At 46.0% G+C, this 22,527-nt stretch overlaps 1 protein-coding gene across 4 annotated transcripts; it reads left to right on the forward strand.

The window, feature by feature from the left end:
• The first annotated feature begins 895 nt into the window (after positions 1–895).
• On the forward strand, positions 896–21,336 carry GARIN1B (golgi associated RAB2 interactor 1B). 4 transcript variants are annotated; one of them, XM_045495545.1, is made up of 9 exons: positions 896–1,057; positions 5,214–5,431; positions 5,879–5,998; positions 7,357–7,541; positions 8,652–8,904; positions 13,606–13,727; positions 16,641–16,684; positions 19,808–19,975; positions 20,730–21,336. In XM_045495545.1, exons 3-9 carry the CDS (start codon positions 5,897–5,899, stop codon positions 20,741–20,743), a joined length of 888 nt encoding a protein of 295 aa, XP_045351501.1. In that variant the 5' UTR covers positions 896–1,057; positions 5,214–5,431; positions 5,879–5,896; the 3' UTR covers positions 20,744–21,336. The 4 variants fall into 4 exon arrangements, with proteins under 4 accessions (XP_045351501.1, XP_045351502.1, XP_045351498.1 ...); XM_045495542.1 differs by lacking the exons at positions 896–1,057; positions 5,214–5,431 and having other exon boundaries at positions 5,903–6,271; XM_045495544.1 differs by lacking the exons at positions 896–1,057; positions 5,214–5,431 and having other exon boundaries at positions 5,906–6,271; positions 16,647–16,684.
• Positions 21,337–22,527: the final 1,191 nt, after the last annotated feature.

Raw genomic sequence — 22,527 nt, forward strand, 5'->3', positions numbered from 1 at the left:
TTTTTTTTTTTTAATTTTTTTTAATGTTTACTTATCTTTGAGAGACAGAGCAAGAGCAGGGGGCGAGGGGCAGGAAGAGAGGGACACACAGAAGCTGAAGCAGGCTCCAGGCTCCCAGCCTTCAGCACAGAGCCCGACGCGGGGTTCGAACTCACAAACCGTGAGAACATGACCCGAGCGAAGTCAGACACTTAACTGACTGAGCCACCCAGGCGCCCCGTCTCCTGACAGTTTTTAAAATGTGATCTTTTCGAGTTGGGGGTATATCCTGTTCTCGTGGGGTAAGTTTTGTCAATTCAGCCTGAAAACCTGAGAAACAGAGAGCCCAGAAGAGCTTTCCTGCCTCGGTGGTGAGACAGTGCTGTCATCAATAGGGGCTTCTGCTCTTGGAGGTTTTTCTACTGTTTTCCCTGAGCTGATTACTCACTCCCTCGGGCTGTCTCCCTCCAATTTGGGGGGAGTGGGGGGTGGGGTGGGAGTGGGCGTGGGTCATTTGTAAGAACACACATAATTATATTAAATAGCTTACTTTCTCTCTTATCAGGCCACATCCAGATTTCCCGCTCTATTTTTTGGCCACCACTTAACCTCTTGTTCGGTTGTCACTAAATTTTTGCTATTAAAAAAATTATTGCGTATTTACTGTGGATGTCAGAGGGAGTAATTCGGTGACATGGCTCCTTTGCAGAGGCTGCCGATTATACACCGATATCCTTAACCCTTAAATAATAAATAACAGAACCCACCAGTTCTAGGTGGGCGCATGGCCATCCAGCTGAAAGCTACATGACCCAGCTTCCCTTGTACCTGGGTGTGGCCATGTGACTGAATTCCGACCAATGGGGTGTGAGCAAAAGTGATTATGCCCTTTCCAGGTCGTGCCCTTAAAAGGAATGAGTGTGCCCTCCCCTTCCCCTTTCCCCTTCTCACTGGCCAGTATGCAAACCTGATGGCAGGAGCTGGAGCGGGCACTTTGAAACCCAGAGACAGAGAGTGATATATTGCGAATGGCAGAGATACTCTACCAGCTCAGGACGGCCTGTCTGTGGACGACTGTGTAAGAGGAAATCAAATTCTATTTTAAGTCACTATATTTTGAGGTCTTTTGAGTGCCTGGACTATACTATAAGTAATACAGGTTCGTGCCATTACCTTTATCCAGGAGCCTGTGTACTTCCTAGTTATTTGTACTTATTTGTGTTTTCTTATTCAAATTGTGTGTTTTATGTCTTCCTTTTCTAAAAAAGTAAACCGTTAGCTAGTGGTCTAATTTTTTTTTTTTTTCTCAAAGAACCAGCTTATGGATTTATTTATTCAGGTGTGCGTAGTAGTTTAATATTATTTTGACTTCCTTTACACTTGAACGAATGTCATTCGATTTAAATTTGTGGAATTCTTGGGTCACATCCTTTCTCCTCAACATCCTTTTACTTCGTTCCGTTGCCTTATGGCATCTAAGGAGGCTGAAGTCTAAAGCCAGTCTCATTTTATTCCCCTTGGTAGAACGTCTGCTTCTTCTATGCAGATATTTGTAGCGGGATGCTTTTGCTTTGCCTAAATTTAGGAACTTCACAAAGGCTATGTTGGTCTCAATGGTTTCTTTATTCAGTTTACCTGGAATATAGTAAATCCTGTCTCTTTGCCAAATTGTTTTTTGTTTGTTTGTTTGTTTGTTTGTTTGTTTCATAGGGACTATACAGTCCCTTGAGAGTACAGAAAAGATTCTCATCAAAAGCTTTATTCTGTTTCCTGGAGTCGTTTTTCTCCTGATACCTATTCTTCCAATGTATTTTCCTGTGGACATTCTTTGGGAAAGAAGAGTAATATCGTACATAGATCCCATGGTAGCTTGTCATTAAGAAATAGTGACTATTTTATTTTTTTTTATTTATTTTTTTATTTTTTATTTTTTTTAATTTTTTTTTTTCAACGTTTATTTATTTTTGGGACAGAGAGAGACAGAGCATGAACGGGGGAGGGGCAGAGAGAGAGGGAGACACAGAATCGGAAACAGGCTCCAGGCTCTGAGCCATCAGCCCAGAGCCCGAGGCGGGGCTCGAACTCACGGACCGTGAGATCGTGACCTGGCTGAAGACGGACGCTTAACCGACTGCGCCACCCAGGCGCCCCATTAGTGACTATTTTAATAAAAAAAAAAAAACACTTTTACCTGAATCCATCAGCCCTTTAGATGTAAACTCTATTTCACAGAAAAGATAGTAACTAGAAAAGCAAACTAAACACAAGGAAGTAACCAGACAAATCTAGAAGGTGCGATTTTCTGTAGGACAACTGCCTCGATTGTTTAGGAGGAGTCCTAAAAAAGAGAATATCTAGATTACACTAAACTTAAGGGGGATGTGTGGTCCTGGATTCAATGCTGATTTTGATAAATCAGTCATAAGAATAATTGGAGTTAAATGGAGGAGTTTTAATATGGCCTAGAAATTAGAGGAGATGAGATAAAAGGATAGTGAAACACAAAGGCAGAAAGTGTTGGCTAAATGATACAGGTTATAAAAAAGTCATAAAACCATTTTCAGAGTACAATCTCTCTCTCTCTCTCTCTCTCTCACACACACACACACACACACACACACACGCACACACAGACACCCAAGGTTGTTGCAGTGATGTTCTCTGGGAAGTAAGAAAATGCTGTTTGTTTTTTAAACTTGTCTCTGTTTTCTGATGTTCTACAAGCACATGTGCTGCTTATGTAATAGTTTTCTTTCTAAAATAGTGACACAAATTTAAACGGGACAGATTTACCATGAAGATAATAAAGCTTACGCTTCAGGACCCTTTGTTCACATGGAAACTTCTGAGGCCCTAGGAGGGCTCTGAGCAGTTTGTGTCATACTTTTGTGGGGACTTTTTATTTTGTCTTTTATGTTTTAGAAATGTTTTACTGTGGGAAATATACATGAAACTTACCATTTTAGGTGTAGGGTTCAGTGGCATTACGTACATCCCCACTGTTTGTACAGCCATCACCACCATCCGTCTCCAGAACTTTGTCATCTTCCCAAACTAAAATTCTGTACCCATTAAACAGTAACTCCCTATTGTCCTGTCCCTCCAGTATTTTTATTTTTAAGTGTCTCCAAAATTATATAATCTTTAAGCTCCACAGAACCCAGGTCCAGCCCCAAATGACCACCAGATATCCTGGTCACTCCTGAGCAAGCTTTGAAATGATACATGACATGACCAAGTGATTTTAGCCTCAAGCCAAAGGACTATCAACATTGGCAAGAAGACTCTCACCAGAATGCTCATTACCAAAGGTGCCCAAAGCAGCAATTGTGGCGGCATCGACACCCCTGCATACACAGGAAGACAAGAGCCATGAGTTTCTCATGTTCTTGGGATATATATTTATACAACCTTCCTCCCCAGAAGCGACAAGTTTGTCATTCCTAAGATCCTAACTTCCTGCGAATTAACCCTATGGTCTTCATTGCTTAGAATTAGTGGTAAAGAGTACCATTATGTCCTGTAAAATTGGTCCAGAAGAGTAGATAGGAGTTTTATATAGTTGTATCAGCAAGTTTTAAGCCCAGCTCAATGTGACAGAACACCCAAATTTATTTCTCTCATCCATAAGGAAGTCTGGAGGTACGCAGTCCAGGACTGGTATGGCAGTTTTATGATCATCAAGGAATTGGAGGCCTTTCATATTGCTGTGCTACCGTCCTTACAATGCCACTTCATGGCCCAATGGGGCTGCCAAGCTCTAACCATCAAGTCTGTATTCCAGCCAGGAGGAACAACATAAGGAGTGAAAAGAGCACTCCCCTTCCTACAAGGTTTCCTCATAGCAGTTGAACCTTGGGCTCACATCTCTGTCGCCAGAACATAATCACATGGCCTTACCTAGCTGTAAAGGAGACCAGGAAATGTAATTTTTTATTCCAGATATGTGCCCAACTAAAAATCAAGCATTCCATTAGTAACGAAATGGAGAGAATGGACACTGGGAAAGGCAACTAAGCATGTTCCAAATGGATTTTAAAAAGTTTCAGTGTGCTACTTTGGAGGGTTCGATAGGGGCAAATAAGAAAAGTAGACATCTTTTTTTTTTTTTTTTTTTTTTTTTTTAACGTTTCTCTATTTTGAGAGAGAAACTGCATGTGGAAGGGGCGGGGGGTGGGGGGAGAGAGAATCCCAAGCAGGCTCCACACTGCCCGCATGGAGCCTGATGTGGGGCTTGAACTCACGAACTCACGAACCGTGAGATCACCACCTGAGCTAAAACCAAGAGTCAGACGCTCAATCGACTGAGCCACCCTGGCGCCCCTGGAAGGGTAGACATCTTAAAGACATTTTATCATTGCTTGGCACTTTGTTTAGAGCCGAAAGCTCACTTTCTCACAATTAGCTTTCTAGGCTGGGTCCTAAAGTCTCTTCCACATACCACGGGAGTGGACTCAACAGGCTTGTACAGAAAAGAGAAAAAGTCATCTTCCCAGCTGAAGGGAACTTTTGGATGTCTCAATGGCCAAATATATCCAAGCCATGTATCTAGGCCAATAAGCTTTACTGTTGTGGGTAAGCTTTAACTTATATCGGTGTGTTAATTGCCATCCCATTTGTACTGTGTGTTGTTCCTAGGGAAATGTAAACCACAGGATGGGGTCCCTTGGCCCCATCCTTACAGAATGTTCCATGGAGGACATTTTTCCCACATGATAAGCAAAAGAAAATGAGGAACGTGAATACGGAAGTTGCTTTACCAACCTAGGAGCTGTTTCAGGTGCTTGAACAGGTGCATAATAGAAGTGACCAGGTGAGGGGCTGATGGAATCAGATCAGGAAAGCCTCATGACCTTTCAGCCATCTCTCAGACTTGACAATGAATACAAAAATAAATCGCTCTGCCTGTACGTCACATATATTGGTTGTCAAATTGTTTTTCTTTTTTAAAAACTTTTTTTTTTTTAGTTTATTTTTGAGAGAGAGCAAGCGTGAGCAGGGAGAGAGGGAGCACAGAATATGAGGCAGGCCCCATCGAGGCTCCGAGCTGTCAGCACAGAGCCCAACGTGGGGCTCAAACTCACAAACTGTGAGGTCATGACCTGAGCCGAAGTTGGACGCTTAACCGACTGAGCCCCCCAGATGCCCCATCAAATTGCTTTTCTAAATTGATCATATTTGATTTTGATGGATAATACATCATTTAGTAAATTCTGGAACTTTGTCCAAATTAGAATACAATTTCTCCCTGAAGTGGACTTAAACAATGGTCAACCTGCTGGGTTCTTTGCCCTTGACCTAGCCACCGCAGGACATGGGCTCTCGCACCTTCTGGCTCCAGGATGAGGAACGCTGTCACTCTCCGAGAAGGGGAATGGCTTGTTGATTCAGCAGAAACGCCCATCCCAGCTCTATTCTTCTCAGCTGGCACCCTCACAAAGCCAGCCTCTGGGTAAGAAACTGATTACTTTACTTCTCCTTCGGTTTTACCTCCTAAGGAAAATAAGGCCTGTAGAAGTAACCACCCAGCCGTAGCAGAGCACGGAGCCCAGCAATTCCTTCTAAAACAGAACAGGCTCCTGCAGAAACACCAGGGCATGTGTGCTCCCGCATCGTGCAATGCTCGGAAGGGCTGGGTTTTAAATAGATACCGGCCCTTAAAACTGATTGCGGCGGGTTGCATTAGGAGTAAGAGAGGGTTGACAGGTAGGGAGGAAAATGCCCTCCCAACAGCCTTCCTTCCTTCCTTGCTTTCTACCTGGCTCACCACTTGCTCAGCGAGTTCTGGGGGCACTATGTCCCCGGTTCCGACAGGGGCTGGGGGGCGTGAGGGCATAGACAAGCCGTGAAAGCGCTCTGGAGGAAAAGGGAGGCTCCTCTGCGTTTCCCTTTCCTGCAGGCCTGCCCTGGTTTTTTCATGATGTCATCCATTCATCATTGTGAGCTGATTGGCGGTCCCAGGCCTTGGCCAGCTGCCCAAGGCCAGGAGGGAAGAGAGAGTTACCAGGACGAACTTGCAGTAGGCCCCTGAGCATGTGCGGAAATGTTGTCATCAGTTCCACAGAGAAAGACTCAGTGGAAATCAAAGAAGACAGTACAAGTCACGAGATCCTATCCAATCTTCCCCTCCCTGAATGTCTGGGAAGAAGTCAGGGGCCTCTTGCCTGTGGATGGGGAGCCAAACCCTGGAGTGGGCCTGGGTGTGGAGGAGGGATTGCTCTGCCAGATGGTTCATTCTCCAGAATTCAACCTATTTCCTGACTCAGTGGTGTTTGAAAGCAACTTTGTCCAGGTACTCTTGGGTCGTGCAGAATGGCACTCCTTGATTCTTCTAGACCTGTTCCCAAGGTGTGACTGGGAGAGTCTGTCTCTGGGACTGGCGTGGAGTGAGAACTGAGGTAAGGAGAAGTCAGTGGGCCTGGAATGCATCTGACCCTGACGTTGCAGAGCCCCAGACAAGGCTTCTTCTGGAGACGCTTGTCATCGTGGGGAAAGAGGTCAGGGGTTCTCTGCTCTGAGTAGAGGATCTGGTATCCGAATCCCACATTTTGCTTCCTCCTCCAGGCTGTCAGCCCAAAGACATGAACAAAGAGGCAGTGAAATGAGCTGCCCTTTGAGGGTTTGTGACAGAAATGGTGACTGGTGAAAGAACAACATCTGGGCCCCCGGACAGACCAGGGCTCAGAATCTGCTCTCTCATCAGGAGGTGTCATTGTGCAAGTGACCGGCGCACCCTGAATCCTGGTTTCCTGTCTTGTAAAAGGGGTTGGACCAACCTGGTTATTACACGCAAACACAGGAAGCAAAGGCCTAAGTACGAGGGCACTCGGTGCATTTTTGTTTCCTTGCCTGGGTTCTCCTCAGGCCAGCTGGAACCCAGAATAAACAGACCTTGGGATGGCACGGGACCTTACGGTTCAGGGAAAGGAGATTATAGGGCCCCTCAAAAAAAAGGGCCTATAGACAAACCTGTCTAAGAAAATCCAGGAAACTGTGGGGGAGGGGTCACAGAAATGTAACACATGTCCAGGAACTCCGGGATTATGGTTCTTATAGGCGTTTAACCAATATAGGTTAAAACAGTGGTTTCAGCAAACATTGATTTTGCACCCACCCCCCCACACCAGGGGGCATTTGGTAACATCTGGAGATATTTTTGATGGTCACAACTCGGGTGGGGAAGGGATCGCTGCTGGCCTCTAGTAGGTAGAGGCCGAGGATGCTGCTAAACATCCCCAGAGCACAGGAGACCCCTCTCCCCCAAACAAAGAATTATCCAGCCCCAAGTGCATAGTGCCAGGGTTGGGAAACCCTCAGCTAAAATACACTGCTCCTTCTGCCAAATGCTCAGGCTGTGCCCACGGGACTGCTTTGCAGGTCAAAAAGGACAGGAACTGGATAGACATCTACAAAGCCTCCAACACCATGGCCGTTGGGGTGACCTCCTCCGTGCCCTGCCTGCCCCTTCCCAATATCCTCCTCATGGCTAGTGTCAAATGGCACCAGGGACAGAGCCAGACATGGAACAGACCATCTAAAGCCCCAAACATCATCCTGAAGAGGTAAGCAACACAGAGGGGAACAGAAGAGGAGTAGGGCGAGGGGCAGACCCAGAGCGGGAGGCTGCTTTGGGACTCAACTCAAGACGGGGAGAAGCAGAGAAGTCATTGGCAGTGACGTTAATTTTTTAGGCGATGGTAGCCCAAGCCCGGGTGCACTGGGAGCATCAAGGCTAAGGGGTGGGGGGCAAAGGGAAGTGTTCCGTGGCCGGTAATGAGAAGCGAGTCAACAGCCCACTTCCCTTCTTGCTGCACTCACCGCGCTGAATTCATAGGAAATCGCTCCGCCTTGGGCCGAGCGGCAAGGAAGCACTGAGGTCCAGCAAATGGAGCACCGTTTGGGAGAACACGGGTTCTAGTCTTTGGTATCCAACTGACTCCAATAATTTTTGAGTCACAAGTTATTTGCTGCCTCTCAATGTTCCTGCTAGTAAAATGAGTGAAACTAAGTCTCACTTAGAACCGTAACATACAGTGACATCACACCCCTCTGGGATGAAACAGGTCTATGTGATGTTTGGACCTCTCCAAGTAATCTGTAGGATATCTCAAGAATCCCTAGATCTTCCCAGAAATCCAGGTAAACGCTTGATGTCTCCCTGTTGACTCAGTGACAAACCTCGCCTTTATGTTCTGCCTGGGGCGATAGCCAGCCCCCTGAGCTTTAGCCCCATTGCGAAGAGTAGTTGAAGCATTAGGGTCGATGAATGTGCCAACTCTGTGGCAGAGGAGGGAAGTCCCCTGCATGCTGTCAAGGAGGAAACTAAAAACCCTCTGACCCCAGCCACCTTACTCCAGGGCTGTCTCTCTCAAGCAGGACCCCAGGGAACACCGGCGTGAGAATCACGGCAGATTTCAGGGCCACACCCCAGACCTGCTGAATCTGAGTTTCGGGGGCTATCTTCGGGCGTCTTCATGTTAATCAAGCTCCCCAGCTTGATCTCTCCAAAGTGCAGCTGATCTCTCCAAAGTGGGAGCACCACTGTGCCAAGCCCTCTCTCTCCTACCCCCCAAAGCCTCCGTCCTGTGGGAGACGCTCCTCATTTTAACGAAGAGAGGGTTGGATCAGAAGCAATAGGGGTCGCCCATGTGTGTCTTCCCTTGTGGCTTCAGGATACTCCCCCTGAAGTTTGTGGAGCTCCAAGTCTGTGACCGGCTTCAACGCGTCCTGCGGTTGAGGACAGTCACTGAGAAGATCTACTACCTAAGGCTCCACCCTGACCATCCAGAGACTGTCTTCCACTTCTGGATCCGACTGGTTCAGATTCTGCAGAGGGGCCTGTCCATCACCACCAAAGACCCTAGGATTCTTGTCACTCACTGTCTGGTACCCAAGAACAGCTGCAGCCCCTCGGGAGACTCGAACGTAAGTGGGCACCAGAGCTGGCCTGTGGAGTTTCGGTGAGCTGGTATGTGAGGGTGATCCCTGCCTTAGGCCTTTGCTAGTCAGCTTTATTGAGGTAGAGTCTACAGTCATGAAACCCAGCATTTTAAGGGTATAGTCCGACACTTCTCAGCAACTGTATAGAGTTGTGCCCCCTACACTGCAATCCAGTTTCAGAATACTTCATCACCCTAAAAATTTCCTTGCTCCCATTTGCAGTCATTCACATGTTCCCATTTCCTGCCCTAGGCAGCCATTGACCGGTATTCAGTCTCTATAAATTCATAGTTCTTGGACATTTCATATATATGGAACCCTACACTCTAGAGTCTTTTGTGTCTGGCTTCTTTCGCTTAGCGTGATGTTTTTCAGGCCCATCTGCGTTGTAGCATGAGGCCAACTCTGGCAGAGTCAGACTACCAGTATTTTCACTGCTGAGTCACATCCCACGGTACAGATATAACCACATTTTGTATGTCCGTTCATCAGTGGGTAGACATGAGGATTTTGTCCAGATTTTGACTATTATGAATGATGCCGATACGAACATTTGTGTCAAAGCGTTTGCGTAGACGTGTGTTTGATGTGTCTGGGATACATTCCGAGGAATACAATAGCTGGGTCATATATTTATGTGACTTAAAAGTAAGTTTCTATTTAACTTTTAAAAAAACTGACGAACTGTTTTTCAAAATGGCTGCACCATTTTACATTCCCATCAGCGATGCGTGAAAGTCTCAATTTCTCCGCATCCTCACCGACATTGGTGTTATCTAAGTTTTTTAGTAAGGCCATTCTAGTGGATGTATGGTGGTTTTCATTTGGGTTTCCTGAATAGCTAATGATCTTGAGAGAGTTTCTCATGGGCTTATTAGTCATTTATGTATCTTCTTTGGTGAAATGTCTATTCAAGTCTTTTGCCCATTTTTAAATTGTGTTTTGTCTTCTTATTGAGTCGTTAGAGTTCTTTGTGTATTCTAGATATAAATCCTTTATCAGACATATGTCTTGTAAATATTTTCTCCCAGTCTGTAAATTTCTTTTTCGTTTTCTTAACGGTGTCCTTTGTGTAGCAGAAGTGTTTAACTTTGATGAACTTCAATTTATCAATTTTTTCTTTTATGGATCAGGCTTTTGATGTTATAGCTAAGACTTTTTTGTTCAGCCCAAAGTCACAAAGATTTAATCTATGGTAAGAAATATTTACTAAAGGTACTACAGTAATAGCTCAGTCACTTGCAATCATACGTTGCTGTTTTACTGTGCATCCATTCTCGAGAGACAGAGCACGAGCTGAGGAGGAGCAAAGAGAGAGGGGAATAGAGGATCTGAAGCAGGCTCCACACTGAAAGCAGAGAGCCTGACACAGGCTCAAACTCATGAACCAGGAGATCATAACCTGAGCCAAAGTCGGACACTTAACTGAGCCACCCAGGTGCCCCTAATCTATCTTTACTTATAGAAGTTTTATAGATATAGCTCTTCTATTTAGGTCTATAACCTATTTTGAATTACTATTTGTGTATGGTGTGAGGTAAGAATCTAAGTACTTTTTTTTTTTTTTTTTTTTTTTTTAACATGTGGATACACAATTGTCCCAGCACCATTTGTTGAAAAGACTATCCTTTCTCCATTGAATTGTCCTGGCAGCTTTCTTGAAAATAAATTGACCATAAATTTAAGGATTTACCTCTGGGTCCTTAATTGAGAGTTCTACTGATCTGTTTGCTTATTCTTAGTCCAATACCACATTGTCTTGATTAATAAAACTTTATACTACATTTTGAAATTGGGTGATGTACATTTTCCAAATTTTTTTCTCTTCCAAATTATTTTGGCTATTCTAGATCTTTTGCATTTCCATATAAATTTTAGGATCAGCTTGTCAATTTCTGCGAAACAGCCTGCAGAATTTTTACAAGAGCGTGTTGAATTTACATATTAACTTGGAGCCAATTACCATCTTATCGATATTGAGCCTTCCAGTACATGAATATGAAATGTCTTTCCTTTATTTTGATCTTCTTTAATTTCTCTTAATGTTTTTGTACCTTTCAGTAACATGTCTGCATCCTTCATTGATAGTATACAGATATACAATTGATTTTTGTGTATTAATCTTGTTCATTAGATATAGCAGGTTTTATGGATTCCTTGGGATTTTCTACACACACATATACACACACATACACACACACACATGTCATTTGCAGGCAAAGACAGTTTTACCTCATTTCTAGTCAGGATCCATTGGTTCATTGCCTTACCCGGAATCTTCAGTGCAATGTTTGTTAGAAGTGGCAAAAGTAGGGGCGCCTGGGTGGTGCAGTCGGTTGGGCGTCCGACTTCAGCCAGGTCGCGATCTCGCCGTCCGTGGGTTCGGGCCCCGCGTCGGGCTCTGGGCTGATGGCTCAGAGCCTGGAGCCTGTTTCCGATTCTGTGTCTCCCTCTCTCTCTGCCCCTCCCCCGTTCATGCTCTGTCTCTCTCTGTCCCAAAAATAGATAAACGTTGAAAAAAAAAAATTAAAAAAAAAAAAATTAGAAGTGGCAAAAGTAGGGGCACCTGGGTACCTCAGTCAGTTAAGCATCTGACTCTTGATCTCAACTCAGTCCTTGATCTCAGGGTTGTGAGTGCCAGGCCTGCATTGGGCTCCACACCGGGCTTGAAACCTACTTGGCTTGTTCCTGATCTTAGGAAAAAACATTCAGCCTTCTGTTAAGTATGATGCTCATTATGAGATTTTGGTTGCTGCCCTTTATCAGGTTGAGGAAGTTCCCTTCTATTCCCTGTTTATTGAGAGTTTTTACCATGAATGGGTATTGGATTATGTCAAATGCTTTTTCTGCAGCTACTGAGATGACCACGTGGTTTGTCCTTTATTCTATTAATACAGTGTCTTGCATTACTTGAGTTTTAGATGTTAGACCAACCTCATGTTCCTGCAATAAATTCCACTTGGTCATGGTGTGTATAATCCTTTCTCAATGTTATTGGATTTGGTTTGTTAGCATCTTTTTTAAATGTTGATTTTTATTTATTTTGCAAGAGAGAGAGAGAGAGAGAGAGCGAGCATGAGCAGGGGAGGGGCAGAGAGAGAGAATCCCAAGCAGGCTCCCCGTTGTCAACGCAGAGCCCAACATGGGGCTCGATTGCTCAAGATTATGACCTGAGCCTAAATCAAGAGTCAGACGCTTAACCAACTGAGTCACCCAGGCACCCCGGTTTTTGTTAAGGATTTTTGCATCTATGTTCGTTAGCGATAGTGGTCTGTAGTTTTCTTGGGACACCTTTGTGATACTCTGGCTTTGGTCTTAGGGTACTATTAGCCTCATTGAATGCTTTTGGAAGTGTTCTCTCTCCCATCTATTTTCTGAGTTTGTGAATAATTGGTATTACCACTTCTTTAAATATTTGATAGAATTCACCAGTGAAGCCACCTGGGCATTGCCCCAGGCCTTAAGAGGTGACATAAGACCAATTTGAGCTGGAACATAAACTCTTTGAAGGCAGGGGTTTTTCTCTGTCTTCTTAGCACGATCCCTAGTGTGTGGCACACAGCTGACATCTAATACATACTGAATGAATGAATGAACAAATGAACGTGAGCCGTACGAACAGCTAGAGTGCCTTTGGGGACATCACAGGCAGTAAGAAAGAGGGCAATTTGACCCTCGTGTAAAAAGCAGCTCAAAATGGGATTTTTCTTAGAGAAATTAATTTTTAAACCATTCATTAAATTCTTACAACAGGTATTTGATTCCCCCTACATTTAAATATAAAAACAAGTAGCAAGGGACACCTGGGTGGCTCAGTCGGTTAAGTGTCCAACTTCGACTCAGGTCATGATCTCACAGTTCATGAGTTCGAGCCCCACATTGGGCTCTGTGCTGACAGCTCAGAGCCTGGAGCCTGCTTCAGATTCTGTGTCTCCCTCTCTCTCTGCCCTTCCCGTGCTCATGCTCTGTCTCTCTCTGTCTGTCTGTCTCTCTCTCAAAAATAAATGAACATTAAAAAATTAGAAACAAGCAGCATAAGCTTTTTTAAAGCTTATAAGAATAGGCTATTCAGTAACACAAGAAGGTATATTAATAAGAATAGATTATTGGGGAGCCTGGGTGGCTCAGTTGGCTAAGCGTCCCGCTTCGGCTCAGGTCACACACGATCTCACAGTTCATGAGTTCAGGCCCCACATCCCGCTCTGCACTGACAGTGCGGAGCTTGCTTGGGATTCTCTATTTCTCTCTCTTTCTCTGCCCCTCCCCTACTCTCTCTCGCAAAATAAAAAAAAAAAAAAAAAAAAAAAAAAAAAAAAAAGATTATATACCAAGCACTAGGTGTAAGTGATGAATCACTAAATTCTACTCCTGAAAACAATATTACACTGTGTGTGAACTAACTCGAACTTAAAAATTTGAAGGAGAAAAAGATGAAAAAGATGATCTACTAAATGATGTCTAAAGTTTTCAATGACTATAGTATCCTTAAGGCACCAAAGGATATTTACAAGAATACAGGGAGTATAAACAAACAGATACGGCCTCAGAATTGCCTCTCTGAGCAGCTGACATGGCAGCCCAGTGGAACAGTTTAAGCCCCAACACTCTCAGGTCTGGACCACGATTAGGCAAATGCAGACACCCTAAGGCGTTAACCACCTGGCTTTGCTTTTTTTCTCCATCTAGTTAGTACAGAAGAAACCCCAAGCCTCCCAGCCCAGCGAGAGCCTCATGCAGCTGATGGCTAAGGGGGAAAGTGAAGCACTCTCTCAGATTTTTGCCGACTTGCACCAGCCCCGCCAGTTAAGGTACGTGACTTAAACTGGGCCAGTCTGACACCCCTTCTGTGGCCCAGATGGCCTGGGCCATGAGATCCAGAAACCAAATAACTTGGGAAAGGAGCAGAGGGAGGAGCATGGAACGCTGCACTCAGTACCCAGGCTTTACCCTTGACTAGGGCCAACCTTTTGCCGGTTCTCTTTGCCTTATTCTCCTCCACACAGCAAGCACTGTAGGCTTGACTCCAGAGGAGGAATGTTATAAAAAAAAACAAAAAGTAACTCTTCGATTATAAGAATACATTAGTAGCACAGGTGGGAAAGCAAAACCTTGTTTTGAATCCAGTTCCTAGCTCTACAGAGAAATAACTAAAACATTGTTTCAAACATTATCTACTCACTGAGTTCACCTGGCCTCTGCTGGGATTCAGGGAGCCTCTGTGGTTGTTTTCTAAATGTATAATCTGTTCTGGAAAACTCCATGGTCCAGGCCCATCTTATCCATGCCTGAGGAAATGTCCCTGTGTTGTGCAGGTGACTTAGGATGTAGTCTTAAGATTGGTTGATGTGAGGGGCGCCTGGGTGGTGCAGTCGGTTAAGCGTCCGACTTCAGCCAGGTCACGATCTCGCGGTCCGTGAGTTCGAGCCCCGCGTCAGGCTATGGGCTGATGGCTCAGAGCCTGGAGCCTGTTTCCGATTCTGTGTCTCCCTCTCTCTCTGCCCCTCCCCCGTTCATGCTCTGTCTCTCTCTGTTCCAAAAATAAATAAACGTTGAAAAAAAAAATAAAATAAAATAAAATAAAAAAAAAAAGATTGGTTGACGTGAGACAGGCGTTGAGGGCACTTAGATCACAGGGTACCACGAGCAGAGCACAAAGATAACGTGGGAACCGGTGTCCTAGAGAACCGAAATCAGTTGCTAAATGTCACCAGAAGAGAAAAATGACGTTTTAGAAGATTTTTGTCACAACAGGGACCAGCAACTCAGAGACACAACAGAAAAAAAAAAAAGAGGCTTTTTTCCCGACGGCTGGGGGTAAACCAGTAGGGTTGGAGGGAATAATCTCTTACGGTGATTAAGAGCTCATGCAGCCCTGGGCACAAGTCACTGCTCTGACCGTGAGCCCTTGGGCACATTGTTTCATTTTTCTGGTCCTAAGTTTTCAGATCTGCAAAATGGAAACTATGATAGTGCCAACCTCATCCAGATATTGTAAGATTAAATGAGCTCATACGCATCAGTACTTGGCAGGGTCCTCAGCAGATTTAGAGGCAGACATAAGGAGATTCTCAATATTAACTTGTATCATTAACTTGGGCTGGAAGCTGTAAAGTATTAACACAAGAAAAAAACTTGTTAGTTGCCCACTGCTAAAGAATTTATACTGGAGGTTGTCAGGCTGTGTATCATACAGAGATCTGCAGTTAAGAAATTTCTAGGTAAAATGTAGCATTGCTGAGCTGGTGACCCCTGGACTGTAATAGAGCAAGATAGATTGAAACAACTTTATGACTGTCTCAAAATGTTAAATCATGGATTTTTTTTTTTTTTTCGCTGAAGGATAGCTTTTGTTTATATTCATGGCCGCAATTGAGTCGCATGGCCATACCCAACTACAGGGGAGCTGGGAAACGCACTCATCATTGTGCATAGAGTACATAATCATGTGCCTAATACAAAATTAGATGCTCTGTCCCCGAGGGAGAAGGGAAGAAGGGATACTAGGGGTCTGTTGGCCAATTCTGGCACAGGCAGCTTTTAATATTTCCAGAAGGTCAGAGCAGTGTAGGAGCATTAGGCACTAACCAGATAAAGGGTGGAGAATGCTGTGCAGGTTAAGGGGACAAACGAGGTTTCGTCCTGAGGAAGAGACTTGGTGAGTTCGGAGAAGGAGAAGGAAGGGCCAGTGGGGAAGCAGCAGTGGCGGAAGGACCTAAGTACAAGTGGGCAGGGTCTGGGGCACCTGGGTGGCTCAGTCAGTTAAACGTCCGACTTTGGCTCAGGTCATGATCTCACAGTTCGTGGGTTTGAGTCCCGCGTCGGGCTCTGGGCTGACAGCTCAGAGCCTGGAGCCTGCTTCTGATTCTGTGTCTCCCTCTCTCTCCACCCCTCCCCTGCTCACGCTCTGTCTCTCCCTGTCTCTCAAAAATAAATAAATGTAAAACAAAACAAAGCAAAACAAAAAAACAAGTGGGCAGGGGCCGAGCGGCGGCTGGGAAGCCATGTGAATGAATTTAGACTTCAGTGTAATGGGAGCCTTAGCCTCATTTTAAACTAGGAAGTGATGTGATCCAATTTACATTCTGGAAAGGTCATGCTGGCTGTTCAGTGACAGTTGGTTTGAAGAGAGGGAGAGTAAGTGTGGAGAGACCAGCCAGGAAGCCGGGGCAACCTAGTCTGGCTTGTCATGTCCCAAATGGATCAGAGAGATGTGAGAAACAGGGGGAAATGACTTCTGGCTGCACTGTTATCTCAACAATTTCTTTGTGCAGGCATTTGGTTTCTTCTCTTTAATTTCCCGGGACGAGGCCCCGAGTGATGATTTTTCTCCTCATTCAGGCAGGTTCTAGTCTGGTTGCAATTATATCAGTTTTTGCACATTGGCAACAAGAAGCAACTCACAGCAAATAAAAATAAATGGCTGAGACAAAGGCCCAAACAGATGGAGTCACACCCATTCCTCCTCAGCAAAATCAGCGGCATGGATTCTGCTCCCCGTCCCAGCCCCCTCCCTCCTCTCCCTTCCTTATTTTTTCTTCTGGTGCTTTAACATGCATCGCACCCACCCAGTGTAGCCACAGCTGGCCTTTTTCATATTTATATCTGCCTCTCAAGCTTTTGCATCAAGCAAAATAGAACTAGAGACAAGATTTGAAATGAGAGTTTCATGCTCTGTTCTTTTCCTTTTGACCTTCGTCTCCTTGATCCTGAAATGGCTGGAGTTCCAGGAGCAGCAAAAAAACACAGACCAAAAGGGACAGCCCAGGTAACGGAGGGCACGGGGCGCCCATTTCTTGGAGAACTTTCTGCTCCACAGGTGTAGGAATAAGTTCCCCCTCCAGCTCCCCACCCCAGCTTTCCTGGATCTCTGTCTTCCTTCCGTACCTTAGTGTGAGTTCCTCTAGGCTCTTTGGCCACCAGAGTCAAGTTGGCAGCAAATCTTACCAATTTCTTCCTTTGAAGTGTTTCTCCATATTCTTTACTTCAGTTCTACTCCCGCGGGTTCGCCCCTAGTCCACCTGGTCAGCTCATGCCTGGCCTGCCGTCATTTTCCACGAGTGCGTCCATTTCCTCATTCAGAAACACGCAGTGGGCACTTGGTAAGCGCCAAACACTGTCGAAGGCTTCTGATCACAATGAAGAAAGAGACACAGTACCCCCCTGGAAAGCGTTTACAATTTGGTGGAGTCAGATGGGTAAATCCTAAAGTCACAAAAACTCTATTTCTAGGCAACATTCAAAACTCACCCCTGGGGTCCCTCATTCCTCCCAGGAAGCTGCTCAGGAAGGCGGGGGTCTGAGCTGAGTCAGGGAGAATGAGTACAAGCAGGGCTGGCCGAAGCGGAAGAGGCAGGGCATGCTAGGAGGAGACAGAGTCTGTGTGAGAGAGCATGACACATTCTGGAAACAGCAGCCGGTTCCCCAGGAATTTCCAGGTTCTAGTTTACCCCAGATCCACTCATTTTGGCATGCATGACCCTGCATAAACTTCCCCTCTTACCCATCTCACCCGCTCACTTTCTCCCCCTCAAATAGAAGCCCCGTCTGTGCCTCGTCATCTCCAGCCCAAATCTGCTCCAGTCAAGCCTTGGCTATGCTTCTCTATGCCTTATTCATCCCGTCTGCTCCACCCTAAATCTTACCTGTCCTTCTGGATAAATCTTTCCTTAGTCATAACCTCTCTTACATTATTCCCTAATTGCTACATAGGCTTAAGTCTTTTTTTTTTTTTTTTTTTTTTTTAACATTTAATTATTGAGAGACAGAGTGTGAGCATGGGAGGGGCACAGAGAGGAGCAGACACAGAATCTGAAGCAGGTTCCAGGCTCTGAGCTGTCAGCACAGAGCCCGACGCAGGGATTGAATTCACAAACTGAGATCATGACCCGAGCCGAAGTCAGACGCTTAACCGACCGCAGCCACCCAGGCGCCCCAACATAGGCTTAAGTCTTATCTCTTCAACCAACATTCATTCTTTTCATGCCTCTGAATTATTTAGCTGCCGTGGCAAGCACAGGGCTAAGAACACAATAGGGCTTCCATAAGTATCCTTGTACCACACCACTAATAAATTATCCCTCCACATTGGCTCAGAAGGCAACCGAAATGTCATAGTTAGGAATTTAGAGGAGCGTGTAGATCCCAGAGAAGCTCTACCAACTTTCGTCCAAACCAGGGATTACAACTCAAACGTCTGGAGAGTCTAGGTGTCATATAAGAAATGGTTGACTTATGGGGCACCTGGGTGGCTCAGTCGGTTAAGCATCCGACTTCGGCTCAGGTCCTGATCCTCACAGCTCGTGAGTTCGAGCCCCGCGTTGGGCTCTGCACTGACAACTCATAGCCTGGAGCCTGCTTCTGATTCTGTGGGTCTCTCTCTCTGCCCCTCCCCTGCTCACATCCTCTCTCTCTCTCTCAAAAATAAATAAACAGTAAAAAAAAATTTTTTTTTGAGAAATGGTTGACTTATCTCTCAACTCCACTGTAAGTTAAACAACAGCTGGGCTGACACCTGGAGGTCAGCACTGAGGAGGCAATAGGACATGGCAGGGACAGTGACAATGACAAAGTGAAGGTTTCAGTGGAGCCTTTAATTGTCACCATTCTGGAACACAGATCTGGTGTTGCCAGATACCCTGAGTTTTCAAGAAAAGCCCCAAATCTGGATTTTTATGTGACCCTGCCCCTAAAAATGCTAAAGCACAGCATAGGCTGACAGTGGTAAACTAAAGGTATCTGCAGACCAGATTCAGCCTGGAGGCTGCCAGTTCACAGCCCCTAGTCTAAATGGTGAGTAGAGCTGGCCCACGTTTTCCCCAAGGCTAAGAATGCTGTCTCCTGTCACGTGACAGATAATACAACGGTGATGCATTGTATTGAATGTTTTCACACTTACATTCAATCACACACCCACGCTCAAAACATACCCCATGGGATTATGGTTGAGGAAGACAGAATATTTCAGCTTCAGAGTCAGAGGATATGTGTGCCATGGGAATTACCACTCCCGAGCCGTCCCAAGGCTGTTTTCCATGAATTATCCTAAGATGTCCTCAGGACCCTTCTCTTTCCTTGAAACTGAAGAACCATCTTTCCTCGGTGGGCCAGGTAGCATACCCTTTGAGTTTGGAAGGATAGTCACACTTCAGCCTCCTGGAACTTCTGGATGAAAAGAAGGAGAGAGCTACATTGGGAAAAACCAGCGTCCCAAAGCTTACCTGTGTGGCTGAACCTTTCAACTCCCCATCGGTGTGGGTGGTGGGGCATATTGCGGGGCTTCCCAAGCCATAACGTGCAAATAGTCCCCGGGGAATCTTGTCAAAAATGCAGATTCCGAGTCAGTAGATCCGGGTGGGCCCGAGACTGTGCATGCTCCCGGGTGATGGCAAAGCTGCTGGGCTGCAAGCCACCCTTTGAGTGGCTGAAGCCAAGTGGACCAACAACAGGCTCTGGCCTAAGGCCATCTGGGTTCCAGGCCATTGCCAGTTCAGCTAGCTGAATCTCCTGGGGGAAATTCACTCAATGATCCTCTCCAAGCCACATGGGTTCTCTCCTTTTACTGGCACTGCCTTGTTCAAATGGTAGGATGGTTAAAACATGGGCTCTGTTGCCTAGCTTTGAATTCTGGCTTTGAATTCTGGATCTGACTCCTCATTATATGACCACAGGTAAGCAAGTTAACCTCGCTGGGCCTCAGATTCCTGTGAAAATGGAGACTAGAGCAGCACTGACCTCTCGGGGTTGTTGTGAAGATTAAAAGAGCATTAATACATGGGATTGTTTGGAACCATATCTGGCCCATAATAAGCACCCTACACGTGTTGGCCATAACCCGTGAGACTGCTCTGTGAATTAAAGTACAAACAAATGCATTCCCTTTTTAACCTAGAGAAAGATACTCCCAGTGAAGACAGCATCCCTTGTACCCGAGACCTCAGCTGGCGGGACTCGTTCACTTATGGAGAGTGGGAAAGAGAGAACCCCTCGGGTCCGCAGCCCCTTTCACTCCTCAGCACCCTGGCAGCCTCCACGGGGCCACGGCTGTCCCCACTCATAGGTAAGGTGATGGGATCAATCTGACCGCCTTCGTGGGACAGGCCTGGGGTTCCACCTCAGGCCTGGGGTCAGGTCCTAGGATCCTGGGGGTGATTCCAGGAGGCCGTGAGTGGGAGTGGGGGTGCCAGCCAAAGGCAAGTCCACCATCTTTGTTTCTGCCCTGTTCTCTACCTCCAACTGGGCTGAGTGGAAACCCTAAATGTGGCAGTTGCAAAGCCCGCAGAGGACCCTGGGAATTCCTGCAAGTGGCCCTGAAGGGACGGAGACCAGGACATCACAGTTGTGGCTAGCCCTGCTTTCTCCCCCGCTGTGCGGGGGAGTGCCTCTGGGGCTCTTCCCCTGAGGGAGTGGGAAGCTGGCTCTCCCTTTGCCTTTCCAGAGCTCTCGGGGAGCCCCAACCTTCTGCAGAGAGTGACAAGGAGCAAGGCCAAAACGGGTGGGGTGGAGGTGATACTTCTCTGGAGCCCAGCTCTTATCTTTCCATGTTCCAAGGCTCGTCCATCCATCCATATATTCATTTGGCAAATATTCATTAAGTACTTCCTACGTGTCTCTGCTTGACCAGAGATGATCCCCAAAGAAGGGAGGAGTGGTTTGTGTTTTCTCAAGTCAAATATTATTAATAAAGCACTAACTCTTACAAGTACTTGTTATTAATAGTTGACAATTTAAAAAATAGCATATCTACATGCCCATAGAAGAGCTTTTTAGGCAAGCTATTGCTCATTGGACATCTTTCTCTCCTACACTAACAGGAAATTGTATTTGAACCACGCTTTCATTCTGGGGAGAATCTATGCAGCCCTCACCAATGCCACTCTGCAGCCTTCAGCTTTCTGAGGGACTCTATCTGGATGTGGAGGAGGAGAAAGCTGCAACTAAGGAAACACTAGAATCATCTCACGCTGATAGCATAGCCTTTCCTTGGAGAACCACTTGCGAGCACGGCTCCGGGTGAGAAGCATTATTCCTGCATCGTTCTAGTATGTAACTCCACGTACTCGGGGTCCGCGCTGCCACCTGTCACCACACCTAGCTTCCATCCCACCACCAGAGCGAGCACAAGAAGACATGCTCTCAGAAGGGCCAGGGCCAAGAGGTGGAGAGAAGGAAGGAAAGGGAAGCAGGACCGGAGGAGACGTGGAAGAGACCAAAGTGGAGGCGAAGAGAGGAGGTGGAGGGAGGAAGTCCGAGAAGAGGGGAGATCTCGCGGCCAGGCGGTAACAGAAGGAAACAGAGGGACCTGAAAAAGAAGCTGGAGAGGATAAGAGAAGAAACACACCACTGAGAGATGCCTCACCAAGCTTCTATTTATCTAATTTAAAACTTGAAAGTAAGGCCATAAACCAAAAGAGAAATGTCTTTTCTTCTCTGTCCAGATTACTCGGGGTAAATAGGAGGGGCCAGAAACTCATTCCAGCCAAGAGCCTCTCCTTAAGTTTCCTTTTTTGCCAGTTTTTGTTGTTGTTGGTGGTGGTGGTGGTCATCATCGTCGTCGTTGTCCCTCTTTTCTGATTCAAGCTTTGCACCTTCTTCCTTAGGACTTGCTAGCCTAGCCTTGGCGATTCAAGTGAAGGTTTGGGGTTGAGACTGCAGTTTCCTGCAGGAGGCAGTGTAAGTGTGTGAGGTGGGGGGAATTTCTCTTTTGGTGGTCAAACTTTCTAAGTTTGCTGTTGTGCCTCAGTCCTACTAGCACTGGCTCAATTTCTTTTGCATATGACACCCCCATGAAACGTCGACATACCTCGTTCGTGCTTATTAAACTAGCGATTCCGCGGAGAGGAGGTACAGCCTCAAAGCATGGGGAAGTCAGAGGTTCCAGGGTCAAAGCAAAGGTAAAGTCAGAGGTTCACAAATTATAGGTCAAGGGAGACACAAAGGAGTGTCTGTCAGCTGGCCGATGGACTGGCCTCTTTGTTTAAAATGTACAATATTTCATATTCAGTAAAAAACAGACTTTGAGCGTTTCCAAAAAGCTGCCCAGACTTCCAAGTGGAAAACTTTTTTCAGGTGTCTTGCTTTGTTTTAAGATATTCTAGGAAGGTCTTTTCCTTCACTGGAGTAATTTTCAGATTGAAATGGTCGGAGGGCTAAAAAGTCAGTTCCTGGATCACCACCGCTCTTTCCAATTGTTTTGTCCTAATTCTTGGTGATTTCAATATCCACCTAGATGATTCCCCCCAGGCCCTGGTCACTGTTCCTTGAGCTGCTGCCCAGTAATCCTGCCCACTACTCTCATCGGCCACTGACTCCCATGATTCTATCCTGGAATCTGTCATTGATAACTGCACCCTCCCCCATTACTCCCACTCTCCACCTCCACTGCCTCCCCTCTTTCCCTGAGTCCAATAATCCTTCCACCCACCACAATCTTCTGCTCCTTCTGGGTTTCCACGGTTCCTCGCCCTCCTCGTGTCCTCATTTCCCTCCCCTCCAGCCTCGATTCCATATTCCATATTCAGCATGCATCCTCAACACCTTGTGTCTCTTCCACTTTATTTCATTCACTTGGCTAAGTCCAGCTCTGCCCACTCCATGCTCCCATCACGCTGC

Source organism: Leopardus geoffroyi, chromosome A2 (assembly GCF_018350155.1).
Source record: "Leopardus geoffroyi isolate Oge1 chromosome A2, O.geoffroyi_Oge1_pat1.0, whole genome shotgun sequence".
Classification (NCBI taxonomy): domain Eukaryota; kingdom Metazoa; phylum Chordata; class Mammalia; order Carnivora; family Felidae; genus Leopardus; species Leopardus geoffroyi.